Here is a 17,921-nt window from a genome sequence, read left to right as displayed (position 1 = left end):
GCCGATTTAAATCGCAATGCTTCAACACATAGAGAAAGATCCCGAAAGCACAAAAGTATTCATTGAAGCATTTGCAAAGGCTCGCAATGGAGAGAATAAGTTATCAAGCTGTCATGATCTACGAGGCACCACCTCCTGCAGATCGATGACATGAATCCGCAAACATACAATCTTATCGACGACGATGGAAAAGCACTCTTTTTACGGTTCTTGGCGACCGTTCACAAATGATTACAATCGTACATTCAGCTGCAAACAACATTCGATTGCAACAGATTTATAGCTACCACCGATACGAAGCGTTCCGTCCGAGCTCGAAAGGCAGACGAGGACGATGAGGGGGAAATAGAAATCTTTCCTTGTTTCTACTGATTTTTTTTTCTATACCTTGGAAAGGTCCGATTGATTCCGACAGTATAAAATCTCGGTATCTTGGAAATGCTAATTAAATGCTTCACTTGTCCTTGTGTCAGTTGGGCGTTGCGCCTGCAACCGATGTTACCGATGGTTTTGTATCCTCTAGCAAATGTTTCCCGATCGACAGCGGAACGGTAGAATTGCCGGTGGCTATAAATACAAACTATCAACGCGTTAGTAGGTTTTTATTTTTGCTTCGCTCCTTTCATCTCGAGAATAGATGTCGTTTGGTAAGAAGTTTATCAAAATCAAGCTACCGTAGGTCGACTGTTGGACAGGACGGGAACAGGTAGGTTTTTTGTCGATAGAATGCATCATTTAGAGCTCTTGATCTGTGATTCCGATCTTCTTGCGGACAGGACGATGCTAGTAACCTTGCTGAAAACATGTTGTTTTTTATGAGGACAGGTGATGTGAAAGGTGTTCCTTTTGAAAATATGGAACAAGCTATTTCGATGATTTGAACCGGTCCAGTCGCAGGAAGACCCCGGACTATTTCTAATTGTCTCTGATAAAAATTTGCAATAATTTTTATTCTTTATTTTTAATTATAACGTTTAACGGCGTATTGACATGTGCTGGAATTTCACCCATAATAAATTTCATGGGTTTATCATTACTACCAACCAGTGTTTGATGCATAAAAATATATATGTGTGGATATTACCTATAATAAGTATTTCAAAAAAGTATCGCTTCTCGGCCTGAAGACTAAGGTCGAATAAAATTATTTATAAAAAGTGCGAAATAGGTTGTTTAAAATAAAATCAGTACTGTTTACTAATTGAGTTTTTGCTCTCCTCTTGCTTTCTTATAAGGGTCTTGATTCGAACGTAGGTCCTGCCGTGTGAAGATCAGATCCTTCCGTTTAACGAGGCTCCTAGCACGAACATCCGGGGCCAGTACAAGTACGAGGCCCTGCCCTACGAAGCTACAACTACAAAACTCCTAACACAAGACGCCTTGTACGAGACAGCTTTCGGGGCCCTAGAAATTTGATCCGGTCCCCACTATCTACGGCTGGCTACTGTTCAGAAATTCAATTATTTAATTGAGAGGGGCAGCCCGGTGGTGCTGGCGACAACGGCGCTGGTCTTTATACGGGAGGACCGGGGATCAAATCCCATCCAGACCGTCCCCCCGTAGTGAGGAATGACTATCAAACTACGTGGTACCGGCAGTCTAGTAAGCCATTCGTTGGCCGGCGTGACCTTAGAGGTCGTTAAGCCAAAAATAACTAAGAAGAATTGAGAGTCCCGACGCTTAGGACCAAAATGTTAAATGAAAATTTTGAAAGCAACCTTCTTCAAAATTTACCTCAACGAATTCAGTATAACACTGTAGGGTCTTCCCAAATTGTTTATTACATGTTTGAGTCCTCATCCTCCAGGATCACTTTTGAAGGATAGCTCACGATTCCCAACATTTTCACTCCTGGATAAGGAAGTACAAATAAATCTTCGTACTTAGAATAGTCAGTCTGGATTTCATAAAAAAAATTCAATATTATGAAATAAATAAAAATAAATTTTATTTAAATCATCATTTTCATCATAAGTGACATCATTTGAAATGTAGAAGGCATCCTGTCCACAATAAAGGCACCTTCCATCTCGCTTACTCAAGCACACAAAGATCAAACTTGATCTGCACATCGCAAATCATTTTTCGCGCTAACCATCGCTTCCAGCATTTTAAAGTGATATGCTTTGTTCGGTTGAACTTTTCTCCTTCGCTCGGGAGATGATCCCATCCCACCCAACGCGTTCGTTCGATCGCTCAATACGTCACGCTGAGCTGCAAACATTAAACCCAGCCACAACTAGCCCGGGGTTCAGCATTTTCCAACCAATTCGTCACCCTGTCGTACGAGAGATGTGCTGTGTTTGTCGTCTGCTCGTCTCACGGGGCACACACGCACACAATTCTCACACAGCACACTTTCCGGATGCGTGTAACAAAAGAACTTCCGCTTTTTCCTGTCCCCACCGCTCGCACCGAGGACGCGGGCACATGGAGTGGAGCATGAAAATCGCATTTCCATTTCAGCACCTCTGGGCTGCTTTTACTCGCCCCTCTGCCCGGGATGCGAACCTCGTTCGGCAAGGGGTGAAACGAGGTGGCGAAGGGTGACGCTTCGGGTCAACGAAGCGTTCAACCTGACGCGATAGATCACAATTGATCATACACAGATTGGCTACATGCGTTACTAATACAAGCAAACCCCCCCAATGTCCAGCACGATAATGCATTCTACACTCTTTTTTACATTACCAGCGGTGTATGTAAAATTGTTCACCACTAGTGGGAAGATGGGCGACAACAACAGCGTTGTTAAAGCGTTCAACCAGTGCGTCACGAGCACTTGTAGCATAAAACAGTTCATTTGATGTGTTTCCTTTTTTATTCAAACACACACAAAAACTCTCTCCATCTCATTCCCTCGTGCGTGCTTTATCAACCTGGGGTCTGGGGTCAGCAGCTAATTTGCTTTCAGGCTGCGAGGCTTAGGTTGGAAAAATGGGGACATTATAGGCAGAATATTCTGCCGCCCGATATTCAGTACTTTACGAGATCTCGCTGTGAACGGTTTTATTTGTGAAGCCAACGGTCGGGAGTTTCGGTCTCCGGTTCGATTTCTAGTTTGGCCAAACTCATTGCTTACACAATCGTTTGCATAATATCACTATCGATAGGTCTGTGCACCAAACACTACCAACAGTAGCGACACAAGTGTATTGAAACGTTTAAAGTGTGATGTGTTGACGAATAAGTTCTTGATCGAGGATTACACTAGCTTTGGTGTAGGTAAACGTTGCTACAGGAAGATGTTATTGACTACATCAAATAAAGTGTAGTGGAAGTTGCAAATTATATGACTTAAAACTAGGGGGAATAATTTATCTGTGCTATAATTGTGAAACTTTATCAAAACCCACTGTGCACCATCTAACAACGGCTGGATTTTAAACAAATGAACCTGCATTAGTGAAACAGAGTGATTTAGTTTGTGAAGCAGAAACGTTACATTATCATTACAGTGTAAAATTTAACAGGTAAGTTATATGAGTGTTTCTAAGGATTACATATTTGTTGTGAACAAACTAAGGTAAAATTTAATGCCCAAGTGATCGTTTCTCGAGCTTTTTTTTACTCATAAAAGCAATTTCTTTATTGTTTCCTCTTTATTTAGCTACTTTAAAACTATAAATACTGTGATGACTTGTGTATGTGAGATGTATGGTTTTGAACAAAAATATCTTTGATCAAAAATATGTGAACTTTCATATTTAATGCTATAATGAACTTAGGTTTTTATAACAAAAGTTTATTGACCCTTTGTTTTAATATGAAGTTAATGTTTATTAAAGTTTTTGCGTAAAGTATTTTTGTTTCTTGTTATTATATTTAAATATTGATCATAACAGGATTTTATTAGTATAAAACATGAGGAAAAACACACAATAGGGAAATCAATTATTGGACTATAAATCATTGAAAATTAAAAAAGAAAAAAATATTTTTTTTATAGAAATGGCATTTCTATGAAAGATTTGAATAAATCTTTAGATAAAATGTTGAATTTCTTTTTAAATTGTGTGAAGAAATGTAAAACACATTAAAACATGTTCGGTCTCATGTTTTTTGGACACAAGTTTTTTTTTATTTATTTATTTCAAAATTTAAATGTTTGTGCTTTGTCACATTTTATTATTTGTTATTTTTATGGTTTATACTTCCTTACATAGTACGTTTTATTTTTAAACGGTTTATTCATATGAATGTTGGTTTTTTTATGTTATAATTATTTTCTTTGCAACTACATGTCTGGTTAAGATAAGGCTTTTCTTAGAAGAAGTTGTTCTTCACTAATAAAGTTCTTGTGCCAATAGTGAAGCTATTGTAACAATTCTGCCTTATAAAACACCATACCACACTACAAAACGTATTCAAGCTTAATTAAATATATTTGTCAACTCTTCCCAAAATTTTCAACAATTTTTCAAACCCACTTTTTACACACGTCAACAGTATGTGTTTGAAATTACACCCATTGACCGATTTTATCACACCTCCATATTACTGCATCGATCGGTCGATCGTCTCGCCTCATAAAAACCAGGGTTCAGGTCTAATTTGATTGAATCACATCAAACTACCAGCGAGACAAACCACAAATGCACGCGTCCTCACGGTACAGGGTGTTTTTTAACTCCCCTATAACCTCACGGCGACACACGCACAGCCATTTAACACGCCAACCCCATCGAAAGCTACCGGCGTCACACATGAGCAATTTTTCCAGTCGAAACCTTTTTTTCTGACCCCAATCGTTAGTAAATTACTGCTTGCCACAGAAGCAAATCGGTGCATAGGTTTTCCTTCATCTAAATCACATTCCCGTGCTGATAACACAGGCCGAACGCACAGGGCTGTACTGTAACCTTCTGCGTACGTACACGATGGTTCTGATGGTCCAATTTCAACGATCACGCATGAGCTAATCGCTAATATTCTAGCCACAGCACCCAACCGGTGATCACCTTTTTGGGTTCCGCGAAAAGGGTTCCAAAGAGTTTCATTTCGCCCACAGTCCACGCCACCACACGGGCGGAGCGAATCTAACCAAAGTAATAATTACATTCCAACACTGCTCTGTACGGCAACAATCATAGAAGTCTGTTCTGGTCGTTCTAGCCCATTTTCTGCTATTTTTTTTTCTCTCACTCGCTGTGTCTGTGTGGCTTACAGCCTCGCTCTTTTTGAAACTCATAAACCGTAACAAATCAACTGTTCCGATCAGCAGCGGAAGTTGGTTCCGGTTTTTCCTCTTTACACTCTTTTCAACCATTCTTCGTAACGCACACGGTCCAAACCGCAAACAATTCAAAACCCTGCACCACAACCCTACACTGGGCCCGCAGTGGGCCCGCAGAATGCCACCCGCGACCCCGTCCCACTAATGATCACATTTGATGATCAAAGTGGCTCTTTAGGCTGATACCACCAAACACACACGCACACCGAAGGGAGTGGGAAGCGGGTGGACAAAGCCTGGAGGGAAATAGAATTAAGTTAAACGTACCCCAACACCGCACCGGGATGTGGATGTGCGTTTGAGGGTGAAAAATTTCTCTCCCAGTTCAGAGCTCTACTACACGCTGGGCGTTACGTTGGGCGGGTGGAATGGTTCTTTTTGTTAAAGCAAAACTTTTTGCAGCCCATTTTGAGTCACAGCACCTTGATTGTGGCTGTTGCGAGATGATGAGGTAGAGGTAGTATCTGAATTGCGACGCAAGTTTGGTAAAATTAGCGAAATTTGCACCAAAAAAAAAATGGAGGTCAATGAGGCCGACAGGACTGTGTTTGCCTTTTCGTATGAATTAGCAAAATGAATTACGAAATTTTCAATTGAAATGCAAGGAAATGTCGATATAGTCGATATAGTAAGCATTCGTGAGTTACAAAACATCCACGTTGTTTGAATAATTTCATTGTCAAACATCTTTTTCATTTTTGGCATTTCATAACACCCAAACACTTTGAAATTGTGATCCAATTATTTACTTAAACTTATTTTGAGTCAAAATAGCATTACGGCCAACAAGGAGCACCCTGTATAAAGGAGGACTATTGAGTAAATTAACAGAAACTATTATTTGTTCGAAACTAGCGCTAGACTTAATAGACCAGGTCAAATTGGAGGCTTGTCTTCTGTTTCCTTTTAGACCGAACTGAAGCGGTCGTTCGATGCCGTTATCATGGAAAAACCACGACCCTACCGGCGGATCAAATTCTATTCAACGATGTATCCTTTTCACTAACACATAATTTAAAATATATATTCTATCCACTAGATTACGTCTAAGACCAACTTGCTCTAAATTTATAAATTTTCCCTCATCCCATACTCCTCCATTCCAGAACGGCGGAAACTATGAATTGGTGACATGCACGCAAGATGCAGAAAACATTTTCTGTTTAGGCCCACACCTTCGAACGATACCTAATAGTGTCTCGGAGCTACGAACTCCTTATTCTGCCTCTTCGCGTTTGACAGTCTCAAAGTTACGCGAGACCATTCCAAACCATCTAATCCACACTCAACTCAACACAAACGTTGAGCAGCTCCGGTAACATTAGCAGCAACGGCTGCTCCAGTTCGCTATGCGCAAAAGGCAAAAGCTCCTACCGGGGCTATCCGATCTAACCGTACTCGTCCTGCTCGCTCGGTTCGCCCTGGTGCTCGGTCAAACGACCTGCAACAACGGCCAGGGACGTGTACTATACGAGCGACTCCCGAACCAGCAGCTGCAAGGCTTCGACGATGACGTCGTGCGTGATTCGGCACCACCGTTTCGGGTGCTGGAGAAATGCCAGGACCTCTGTCTACGGGATCGAACTGCATCGAACAATCTTGGCCGTGCCTGCACAAGCTTCGACTTCCAGCCCGGCAGCCGAATTGCATCGTTCAGTGGAAGCGTTGAGTATGAGGAGTCAACGTGCTACCTAACGCGGGAACAGGCCGCTCCCGAAGGTATCGGTAACCTGATGCTCGTGCCGAACAGTGTACATTTTACGGAAGTTTGCATCACCTGTAAGTAGAATAGAGATCGTCTCGCAAGACTCACTGATCACTTATTGTACAATATATACACCCAAATAGCTAGTCGACCCGATCGGGAATGTCCCAGCCGGCGTTACGTGTTTGAACGTCATCCAAGAAAGAAGCTGAAGCTCCCAGTATCCGACATCAAGGAGGTGACGGCAGCTAATCGTTCCGACTGCGAGGATAAGTGTCTTAACGAGTTCTCGTTTGTGTGCCGTTCGGCTAACTATGATTCGACGTTGCGCAGCTGTGCCATGAGTCGTTTCACTAGACGAACGCACCCGGAACTGCTGGAAGATGATCCCAACTCGGACTATCTAGAGAACACCTGTCTAAATGCGGAACGGCGTTGCGACGGATTGATCGTGTACGTAAAGGAGGAAAACAAGCGCCTCGGTGGTCCGTTTGAGGTGGAGATCTTTAACAACATGACGCTGGAAGAGTGCCAGTCGCTGTGTCTCCGCGCGGAAAAGTATTTCTGTCGTTCGATCGAGTTTGATGATCAAACCAAGCAATGCATCCTGTCGGAGGAAGATTCCGTCTCGCAGAAGGACGATCTCAGCATCAGTTCCAGCCCAACCCACCACTTTTACGATCTTGTCTGTCTGGATAATCGTAAGTATATGGCACAGCGTTCACTCACTCTCAAAACGGTCCTTCCAAACTGGAAAGGACGGCTAACCTAGCTTTGCGCTTCGCTTGCCGCTACCTCGTGGGAGTGAGAGTTAGCTCAATTCGCGAGGTGTGGCCGTTCGGTGTTTTGGAGCTCATTGGATTCTCCCAACAAGGTTCAGCTACTCTTGGCAGTGGAATAGGTACCACCCAGCAGAGGTAGAATACTCATACGCTCTCCTATAGTTCGTCCGGGACACTTGAATCCGCACGCATAAACGCTTCATAAGTTTAAGTAGCTCAAAGGCACGCTTGCAAATCAAATGTCCATCTGAACTCCATTAGTTATTTGTTCTTTTCCTGAACCCATATCTCCTGGGACATGGGACTTCACCCCATGCTTCCTAATCCTTTAAACCTAGCTCCAAGTGTTGTTGTCAAAATTGTTGTTTTCTTTCTGTACTCGTTCGATTCAATCGTGCAGTAGTTTTAGTTTTTCCACCTTCGCGCTGGTGGCTGCTGAGACGACGGACCTCTATCAAAACGGGGCCCGCCAAAGCATTCGCCGATCCTGTCAGCGATTTCCTTCCCCGATTCCGGGATCTCGTCGAACAGGTTACTCATCTGTCCCGGAATCTCACTGCTAGTACATCAAACGTTTTTTCGGCTAATTTGATTTCAATATAATATATTCACCGTTACCTTTACCCATCCTATCGGCTTTGCCCACCATGAACCAACACGACAGGGGAATCCAATGGGCTTAAAACGCCAAGAATGCGCCAATAATCAAAAAGAAAACAAAATAGCGAATTGAAATGAAGACTAAATAGTATACACACACACACAATCAAAACAAAATCCACTTTGTTCTCGTTTGTTCGATCCTCGACCCAGAGCGTGGTACCGAATATCCGGACAACTCCGTCACGTCCCATCTGTTTGCGAGTGGCCGTAGGCCCGATACCGCCTTCCAGCGTTATCGCAACTCGCGGCTGGGCGGTGAGTTTCACTCGGAAATCACTGGCAGGTCGCTTAGCGAGTGTCTTGACGAATGCCTGCGGCAGACGAGCTTCCAATGCCGGTCAGCCGTCTATAGCGATCGGTTCCGCACCTGTCGTCTCAGCCGCTACAACCAGCGGGACGGTATGCGCATCATCTACGATGCCGATTACGATTACTATGAGAATTTGATGCGTGAGTATCTTGTTTGCCCGCCGGGTCCGGGTGGGCGGGTTTTTTTTTACGGTGTAAGGCTTTCGGTGTAAGAATCTATCCCATCCTGTCCTTCCCTGATTACTGTCCCTACGCTTTCTATCTAACAACACCCTACGCTGTCCAACGAGGCTTCTGTCCTTTTGGGTTCCCATTAAACCGCTTTCAATCTGCGAATGCCAAATCTCATTGAAATCTTTCAAAGCGCACCTAGTTGGAGGAGACACGGACACGACGAATGGACGACCGGATCCTACGGATTGGAGACCACCGTACGGAGGAGGTAGGCCATTTGTTCGCATTGAAAGATAGGATAATTGTTTGTGCATTCAATGTTAATTTATATCTCATATCCATAGATCGTGATCGGGATCGTGTGCCGGATGATAGGATTCCTCCAGGACGTTATCCACCAGGTGATCGGTATCCGATGGGACCGAGACCCGACTATGGAGGTAGGTCAAACGATGAACACGTTACTTGCATTCGTTGCACCTTGTCAATAATGTGAATTTGTGGTGGGAAATGTTACCTCCAAGAAACAGTTACACACTCTAATCTCTAAACATTGGAACTCTGATGTCTGGTAAATTTTCCCAGGAACTCGCTCCCTAAAAACTAAGTCATTCTCAAATACTTGTGCTCACCCCACATGCAAATCCAACCCGAAAAAGGCACTAAGAAACGTGCTGGTATATAGACCCTAAGCACAGCTCCTCACTTCCCGTTCTTGCAGGTGAATCTTTCCCCGGTGGCTATCCACCAACGGATCGCTACCCAGGGGTTACCGACCGCTACCCAGCCGGTCCCGGTACTGATCGCTATCCAACCGGTGGCGGTGAATACGATGGACGCTATCCACCCGTGTACGACAATCGCTATCCAGGCGATCGGTACGGTCCAACCGATCGCTATCCCGGAGATCGTGATCCCGATCCTATGTATCCAGGACCGGGAGGTCCTATGCGGTATCCACCGCCACTTCCACCACCAGATTCACGCTATCCTTCCGACTCACGCTATCCTCCACCGATGCCAGATTCTCGCTATCCGATGGATCGGTATCCACCTCCACCTGATTCACGCTATCCCTCTGATTCGCGTTATCCTCCCGATGCACGTTACCCACCAACCCAACCGGACACTGGCCGTTATCCAGCTGGGCCAGCACCGGACTCACGCTATCCACCTCCGCCGGTACATTCTCAGCGTCCCGATTCGAGGTACCCAATGATGGCACCACCGGCCACTCGCTATCCTCCACCCCAGTACATGCCACACATGTACGGATCGGGTGTGTATCCGGTAGTACCGTCGAGAGCACCACCAAACCGTGGCTACCCACCCGATCCATATCCGGCACCGGTACGTCCAGTAGACAGCAATCGTTATCCACCGCCGGAAACACGCTATCCACTCGAACCGATCGGAGCGCAGGGTCGGTATCCTCCACCAACCTCGCCGAATGTTTCACCGTTCCACAAGTACATGACCGGACCGGGACGTCCGCCGGGTAAATATCTACTATATTTTCTAAGCAATTCATGTTGCACTCACCATGTTGATAACATTAAACGGCAACCGTTGTCACAATTTAAATGTAGTGAAGAAGATCGATTCTAGCAAGTAGTGGGCCTTAACCTCACTTTTGTAATCTTTAGGCTACGATCCTTACATGGGAGGCTATGAACCGCAGCGTGGTTACGTTGACGATCGTTACGGTGGATACTACCCCAGTGCCGGAGGTCGCCTTCCACCACCAATTCCAATGCCTGCGTTCCCTGATCGTGATCGTGGTTACCGTCGACCGGCAGTCGGTATGGCACCGGACGGCGGTGGCTATCCGTTCGAAATACCTTACGGACCGTCAGGAACCGGGTACGACAATACACTCGGCGGAGGTGACGGATTCGGTGGTTACGGACCCCAGCGACCGTACGAAACGCGGTGTGACAATTCGGACGTTTTCAAGCAAGTTGCCTCGAAGCGCAAGATGCGCAAGCAGTACATTCGGCGCGTGATCAATGCACCGTCACTCGGCATCTGCCAGCAGGAGTGTGCCGGAGCGCGGGACTTTATGTGCCGTAGCTTCAACTATCGGGACAGTGCACCTTACGAAACGGAAGGCAACTGTGAGTTGAGTGATCGTGATTCGCGCGATTTGGAAGTGCCGAGTACGCAGATGTTCGAGAGTGACAGCTCCGATTACTACGAGCGTACACCGGGCCGTGGAGGTCCGCACGACGAATGTCTTGACGGTAAGCGCGTATAGACTAGTAATAAAATTAGCTTGTTAGCTAAGTTTTAAATGCAATTGTTGGTGTGCAATTTGTTTTTGTCGTAATTAGTTGGACAGGTTTGTAATGAGGATGGTATGGAATTTACGCTCCGCACACCGGAAGGCTTTGTGGGACGTATTTATGCGTACGGGTTCTACGATCGGTGCTTCTTCCGTGGTAACGGTGGTACGGTGAATGTGCTGAGAATTAGTGGACCACAGGGATATCCGGAGTGTGGCACGCAACGGGTAAGAAGTGCTTCTGCTGGACACATATCCTCCTAGTAACTGGTGTTAATATTCTCCTATTCTATTGCAGTATGGTGACACGATGACAAACATCATAGTGGTACAGTTCTCGGATAACGTACAAACTGGCCGTGATAAGCGATTCAATCTGACCTGCATGTTCCGAGGACCTGGTGAAGCTGTAGTCACGTCGGGATATATAGGCGCAGGGTAAGTAAAGTTTTCTAGGTAGTGATGAGTCCTAATAGTATTAGAATTCTTGCATGAGTAATAGTTGCTCAAGATGGCATAAGTTTGCATGAAACTCGAAGTAACTAGACCTAGACTAGCTACTAACAATCTGTGTATCGATCTTAATAAAAAAAAACTTTGCTCCGATCATGTTACGAGAAGTATTAGCAAGAATTTCAATTAGCTGCGTAACGCTGTTCTCCCTCAATCAATCCTCCGTGAACATGACTCGAAGACAAAGAACTGCCAATGCATGCTTCTCAAGCACAGTTTTCATACGATTGACAGATCTGGCAGCCCGATCCCGATCGAGTATCTGCCAGCGGAGAACTCGATGAGCAACAAGGTGCGCTTGATGATACTATACCAAGGACGCCCAACAACCACGATCGCTGTTGGTGATCCACTAACTTTCCGACTGGAATCGCAAGATGGTTACAGTCACGCTACGGACATTTTTGCAACGAACGTGGTCGCTAGGGATCCATACTCTGGACGAAGTGTTCAGCTGATCGATAATTATGGGTAGGATTTAGAGTGGCTTAATCAAGCCGGATTTTGGTTTCTTAAACTTCGTTTGATTTGTTTTATTAGATGCCCTGTGGATAGTTTAGTGTTCCCCGAACTCGGAAGATCCCGCGATAATGACGCGCTGGAGGCACGGTTCAACGCATTCAAGATACCGGAATCGAACTTCCTCGTGTTCGAAGCTACCGTAAGAACGTGTCGTGGAGGATGTCAACCGGTAAGTAACCATGCGTATAAGTCTAGTCCGCAGTCCTTGAAGCAACATGATCGTCTTGGTTGTTCAATCGCACTATCATAGGCTTACTGTCCAGGACCTAGCGGACGCTCAGAACCTTCATTCGGCCGTCGCAAGCGTTCGATCGAGAACGTTACAGAAACGATCGGTACAGCCGAACCACTGGTAGCCGAAAGCGATGATCAGGAAGACGACGAAGTGTCGATCGTGAACGGTACAATGGTGAATGAAAATGCCACCAGTGCAAAGGAAAAGGATACCTCCGGGACGATAGCAGCAGAGGCGGAAGTAACGAGCCCGGGCGAAATGCCAGAGCAAGTGCGCGAAATGATTGAGGTATTGCGGGAGTGGAAGGCACAGCCACCAAAGTTTGACGGTTCAAGCAATAATTCAAAGTCTCGCTTCTTTCGCCCCCTGCAGGTGTTTCAATCTCGCGAAGAGATGCAACAGGATACGGTCGCACGCAAGATGGTCGCACCGATCGAGTCCGTTTGCTTGACGCATGCCGAATACTATGGGTTGATCAGTGCGGTCATTCTGTTGATTATCTTGCTGATCAGCATTACGTTCGCGGCAGGAATCGTGTACCGTAGCTATTGGAAGGTGTTTATCAAGAACCGTACACTCGATCGTAGCTCGCCAGTGAATTCGTTTAGCCCGTCCGCACTGCACAACGTGTCCGGAAGTCAGTTTGAAGCGTCCGGAAGGACACACTCGACGGCAAGCCGTGGAGGACCTCACGTACGTACACCGGGTGTTTCACTGTTCGGAAGCGGTCTTCAGAAAACGTTCGCTACTGGGTAAGTAGAGAGCGGGTTGACGATCGTGAGAGTTACTGATGCTGATCTTCAAACACTTTTCTAGTAATCTATCACGCATGTGTCAGATACCGGTAATGAATCCACTGTCCAGGAATGGTGCACCCAAAAGTGAATTTGATGACCCGAGCGAACCGATCTACACTGATCCATCCCTTTTTGAACGATCAAGGTAGAGTTGCGACCCTTTTTCTCAACCTAAAATATATTTAATCTTCAGGTCCTTTAGAATCTAGGTATCTTCACCTTATTCATCTCTCTTTATCTATCACAATCATCCTGATCATTCTCGTTCTTTGGCGCTTTCTTGCATTTACAGACTATAAAAAAAAAAACGTTACACTCTCTTTCAGATCACTGCGCAGCATAGCCGTCGATCAAACGGAAGATGGCAACAATGTCTGAACAGTCATTGGGAGAAAAAGGCAACAATCTTAACAGAAGCGAAACGAATTGGATAACATGTAGCATTATAGGATTTCTTCAATTGACGCGAAGCGTGCAACGTGCGCCGAGTTAGAGTTGCAGTTAAGTGCTGTACATGACAGCATATATTTATTTGATAGAACAGGGACATGAGAACACAGAACATTTCAATATGCAACCTAGCTGGTACACACCTTCAACAGAATAACTTCTTAGATAGAGCATAACAACACATAGCCTAACGTATTTAGTAAACAGTGTGTTTACGATCACTACCAACTCTTGCACCTAGCAAGGAGCGAGAAGTATACAATGCAACAGACAGCAGCTGAAAACCAAACCGAAGCTCATAACGTTAAGTACTGTGATTGAAGCTGAAAGCACACATCTTCCCCCATCCAATGACTCGATAACGATAATATTGGAGCATGGTTGATTCGCGCCACTTCGTCATCAAATCGCAAAAAAAAACACCGCAAAACTGGTTGATAAACCACCATACGTAAGCGTAGTGTACGGATGAATAGGAACTAGGCGTACATATTTTATAAATACAAATACTTTTTAATAACAATTAATTCTTTACTACCATCTACTGGGAAGGGATACGGATAGAATACCACCGTCAGCTTCAATGCGCTGATGTATCCGGGTGTATGATAAAGTGTGCTGGGGAGAGAGAGAGGACCAAGAAATGAGAGCCACGACGTGTGCTGTTGCTGTTCTATATTTATTCGACTTAAAATAAAACATAAAACCCCTCTTTAACATGCTCTTTTCGCTCCTCTATCGTAGGCTTAAGCAATTATGTAACTGGTACTGCAATGGTAATGGCGTACTGGACAGAGGAGTTAGATCCGATAGCTACTTAGCACCAAGTCTCTAACAGCTAGGGCTTTTTTTTTCAACTGGAAAAAGTGTAATAAATAAGCAAATGAAAATTTTCAACCACCATGAGGCGTGCATGATTGTTTGCTTTCTTCGTGTTATGCACTTTACGAGGTTACAGCGATTGATCGTTGCAGATCGATTGTGGGCGAAAGAAATCACGATCTACATCACCAGAAAACGTGCAACCGAACACGTTCGTTGGGGTGTTCTGTTTTGGAAAAGCGTGATAATTTTCCGTTCTTTATCCACCTTTGCATTAGGGGAGGAAAGTTGGAGGACAAACAATAAACACAAACACGATCCAAGAATGTGACTAATTTACTATACAGCACCGCGTTTGGGGGGGTTAGCAAGGTGTGCTGATGCGCTAATGTGGATGATAGTTTTTGGAACAGCACAACCATTACCATCTGCCAGTTACGGTCAAACGTTCGCGTCTTGCAGAACGGTTTTGTTTTTTTAAGGTGCTTTTCGTTAAGTTTTTCATGCTCCAAATTTGAGGTAGATTGTTTTCATTCTTTCTTGAGCGAACTAATAAAATGATGATCGGGGTCGGAAAACTGTGTCTTGTGGTGCTAATAATTGGATGTGCGAAAACTGCTGCAAGTACAACGGTTGCACCTCAAACAAACGAAACAGGAGTGTGTGAAGCGGTAAATGTTAAAGCAGTTACAAAAAAGTGACGCGCGAGTGTTAAAAGATTATTTAAACTGACTAAACTCTCTTTTTTTGTAGAAGCTCTGTTCCAAACTAGAGTATTATGATAAACTCAAGCAAAAGTGTCGTGATTTCCCTGGTGGAGGATTTCTTGTCATTATGGATCATGTAAGTAATTAACTCCTTTAAGCAGGTATCCTGTTGGGCGGCCCGTTGATGAGGCGACAACGGCGTCGATCTTCACACGGCAGGAATGGTTCAAATTTAAGCCATCCGGACTGTTCCTTCGTTATGAGAACTGAATAGTATCCAGCCACGTGGTATCAGCAAGGCTAGCCGATTTTGTTGAAGCCTTTTCACTCCATAATTTCTCTATCTTTCTCCTGTAAAGTCTACAAAATGTGCACACGGAGACAGCGGTTTGCATACGTTTAGTAGACGCGATTTCTACTACGTTTGCCATCCGGATGGAGTGATGATTGGCCTGTGCCCAGAAAGCACGGTAAGCTAATATTTGCAAACACCCAAAACTGGTCTTGCTACAAACATATTGACGATGTCCATAAAAAAATGCAGGTTTTCAGCGATACAGAGAAACGTTGCATCGGACAAACGTCTACGAATGCACCGAGCACGATTAAGGTGCACGATGAGTCACGCAACTGTAACATTATCGTGCCGGATTGTAGTGGAGTTGGTAAGAACAATTTTTCAACAAAAGTCAGTTCGAAGTAATCTTTCAATATGCCATTTTTTCAATTTTTTTCCAGGACTGTTCCCCATTCCATCAAATTGTTCGTTTTATTTTAAATGTCAGGAACATAACTACAATTTCCACCAGTACGTTTATCAGTGTCCAACGGGGACTTTCTTTCATCCTGACCTTCAAAAGTGCTCATCATCTAACAAGTGCTATGAGGCTCAGGCAAGTGAAAGTTATGGTAAAATTATATGTGTAAAGTAAATTTAAATGTAAATTGTAATTTTTTTATTGCAGGAGGAGATTCTACACAACTTTAACAAAGACTATTTCCCTGAGTGTTACTTACACGGGCAGTTTCGCACGGCAAAGGATTGTACACTGTACTATCGCTGTGTTCCCACTATGGATGGTTCATTCTATCAAATTCGTTACGAGTAAGTCTAGAAAACTACTTCCTGTATTACTGATAATCTGTCTACATTCTAAAATTCTTCCATTTCCCAAGGTGTCCTTACAAGATGTACTACAACATTGAGAAGGAAATTTGCGTACCGGAGCATTTGCACTGTTGTGATTACATTCCACACGAAAGAATAATGGAAATCTACAAACAGCAACATAGCATTGATAGCAGTACGCTGGATCCGCTGCCGACGACTGTTATTAGTGCTATCAACACGAAGATTACTTCCAGCGCTCCAATGTACTACGATACGACTCAACCTCTGTACGATGTCGATGCGGAGTCACTGGTACGGGAGACAAGCGTTAGCTACTCCACTACTGCAACGTACGGTGAAGATGAAATGGTTATTAGCGCAGAGACGCCTGATTATGATTATCTAAACGAGTCGAATGAAAACGAACCCTCCGAAATGCCATACACGAAGAAGACTACAGCAGAGAATTCTACCCCGACGTATGACGACGATGGACAAAGCTCACCATATCAAGTGTTGATGGAAGACTCTACTTATCAGTCAAGTACGGAACCTGGAACCTACGTGTCGAACGATGACATTGCAACGGAGACCTACGAAACGACCTCTACGCAAACAAGACCAAAGTCCCGTCCCGGTTACGATGAAATGGAATGGGATGATGGGGCTTGGGACATTCCTGGACGAAAACGAACTACGATAACACCACCAGCAACGGAATATCCCGATATGAGTGATATCTCTGTGACCGATCGATCAAACGATGATGCGTATATCACCCCAGAGGTCACTGAATTGCCTGACCATTATCCTCCAAGTGATTCGCAATATGCCACTTTCACCATTGAACCATACGAAGGATCGGGATGTGAGCTACTTTCGTTTAACACTGCAGCGCGTCCAGACGAAAGCACATCCAACTGCACTAATACACAAGAGGAATCTATTTCTGAAAACTATTCAATCGAAAGCAGTACCACAGCGAATAGCGATGGAGCATTAGAAATCAATTGCACCACCGATGAAGAGGGAGAAATTGTGTGCAATGGACAAAAACTAAGCATGAACGGATATTTGGAGATGTTAGGATACGCGTTCCAATTCTCCAAATGGCAAGAATTACCGGACGAATCAACAATCGGAACAAAACCTACCTTAAAGTTCCACTTTACGATAGAATATCCTTTTAATTATGAATTTAAAGCACGTGCGATCGATTACCGAACGTCGTTTAGCTACGAATATTCGCCAACGGAAGTGACCTTACCGACAATGGAAGCAAATGAACCAACAAGCAATGAATAGCCTCAGAAGAGAGTTGTGTGACAGTAATTGCTTCGAATACCTGATTTTTAAGTTAGTTTAGTAAAATAGTTATAGTTTAGTAAAATATGTATTTAAAAAAAACTTTTCAAAAAATTTCAACACGTGGTCGTAATTTCAAATTCGCAGCTTCTATAAACCGTGACTGAAAGAAAGTTTCTACGGGTTCATTTCATTCAAGCAAATACATGGAATGATCTGTCAGTTCATTCCGTGTGTTTTGTTTTGTTTACGATACCGTTCGAACCGCTTGCATTCGAGAGAATTTAGCCCGAAATGGAGCAAAAA

General features: G+C 44.2%; 2 protein-coding genes across 2 annotated transcripts in view; one reads left to right on the top strand and one right to left on the bottom strand.

The window, feature by feature from the left end:
- Positions 1–1,217: 1,217 nt before the first annotated feature.
- The window catches only part of LOC126562251 (tubulin alpha-8 chain-like), a 395,370-nt gene continuing 378,666 nt past the window's right edge, over positions 1,218–17,921 (bottom strand). Inside the window, exon 3 of the mRNA XM_050218706.1 lies at positions 1,218–1,227. The gene's annotated coding sequence lies outside the window, so the exon portion shown is untranslated. The remainder of the gene's footprint in view (positions 1,228–17,921) is intronic.
- On the top strand, positions 6,561–13,598 carry LOC126563510 (uncharacterized). The gene is given in 15 exon segments (XM_050220155.1): positions 6,561–7,015; positions 7,085–7,642; positions 8,537–8,836; positions 9,060–9,138; positions 9,140–9,309; positions 9,591–10,367; positions 10,516–11,112; positions 11,203–11,381; positions 11,452–11,591; positions 11,901–12,137; positions 12,207–12,357; positions 12,439–12,711; positions 12,796–13,175; positions 13,240–13,365; positions 13,547–13,598. Coding segments are annotated over 15 exon segments (4,449 nt in total). The 5' UTR covers positions 6,561–6,585.

Source organism: Anopheles maculipalpis, chromosome 3RL (assembly GCF_943734695.1).
Source record: "Anopheles maculipalpis chromosome 3RL, idAnoMacuDA_375_x, whole genome shotgun sequence".
Taxonomy (NCBI): domain Eukaryota; kingdom Metazoa; phylum Arthropoda; class Insecta; order Diptera; family Culicidae; genus Anopheles; species Anopheles maculipalpis.
The sequence above is the reverse complement of the archived record's forward strand: the minus strand, read 5'-3'. Positions and strand labels throughout refer to the sequence as shown.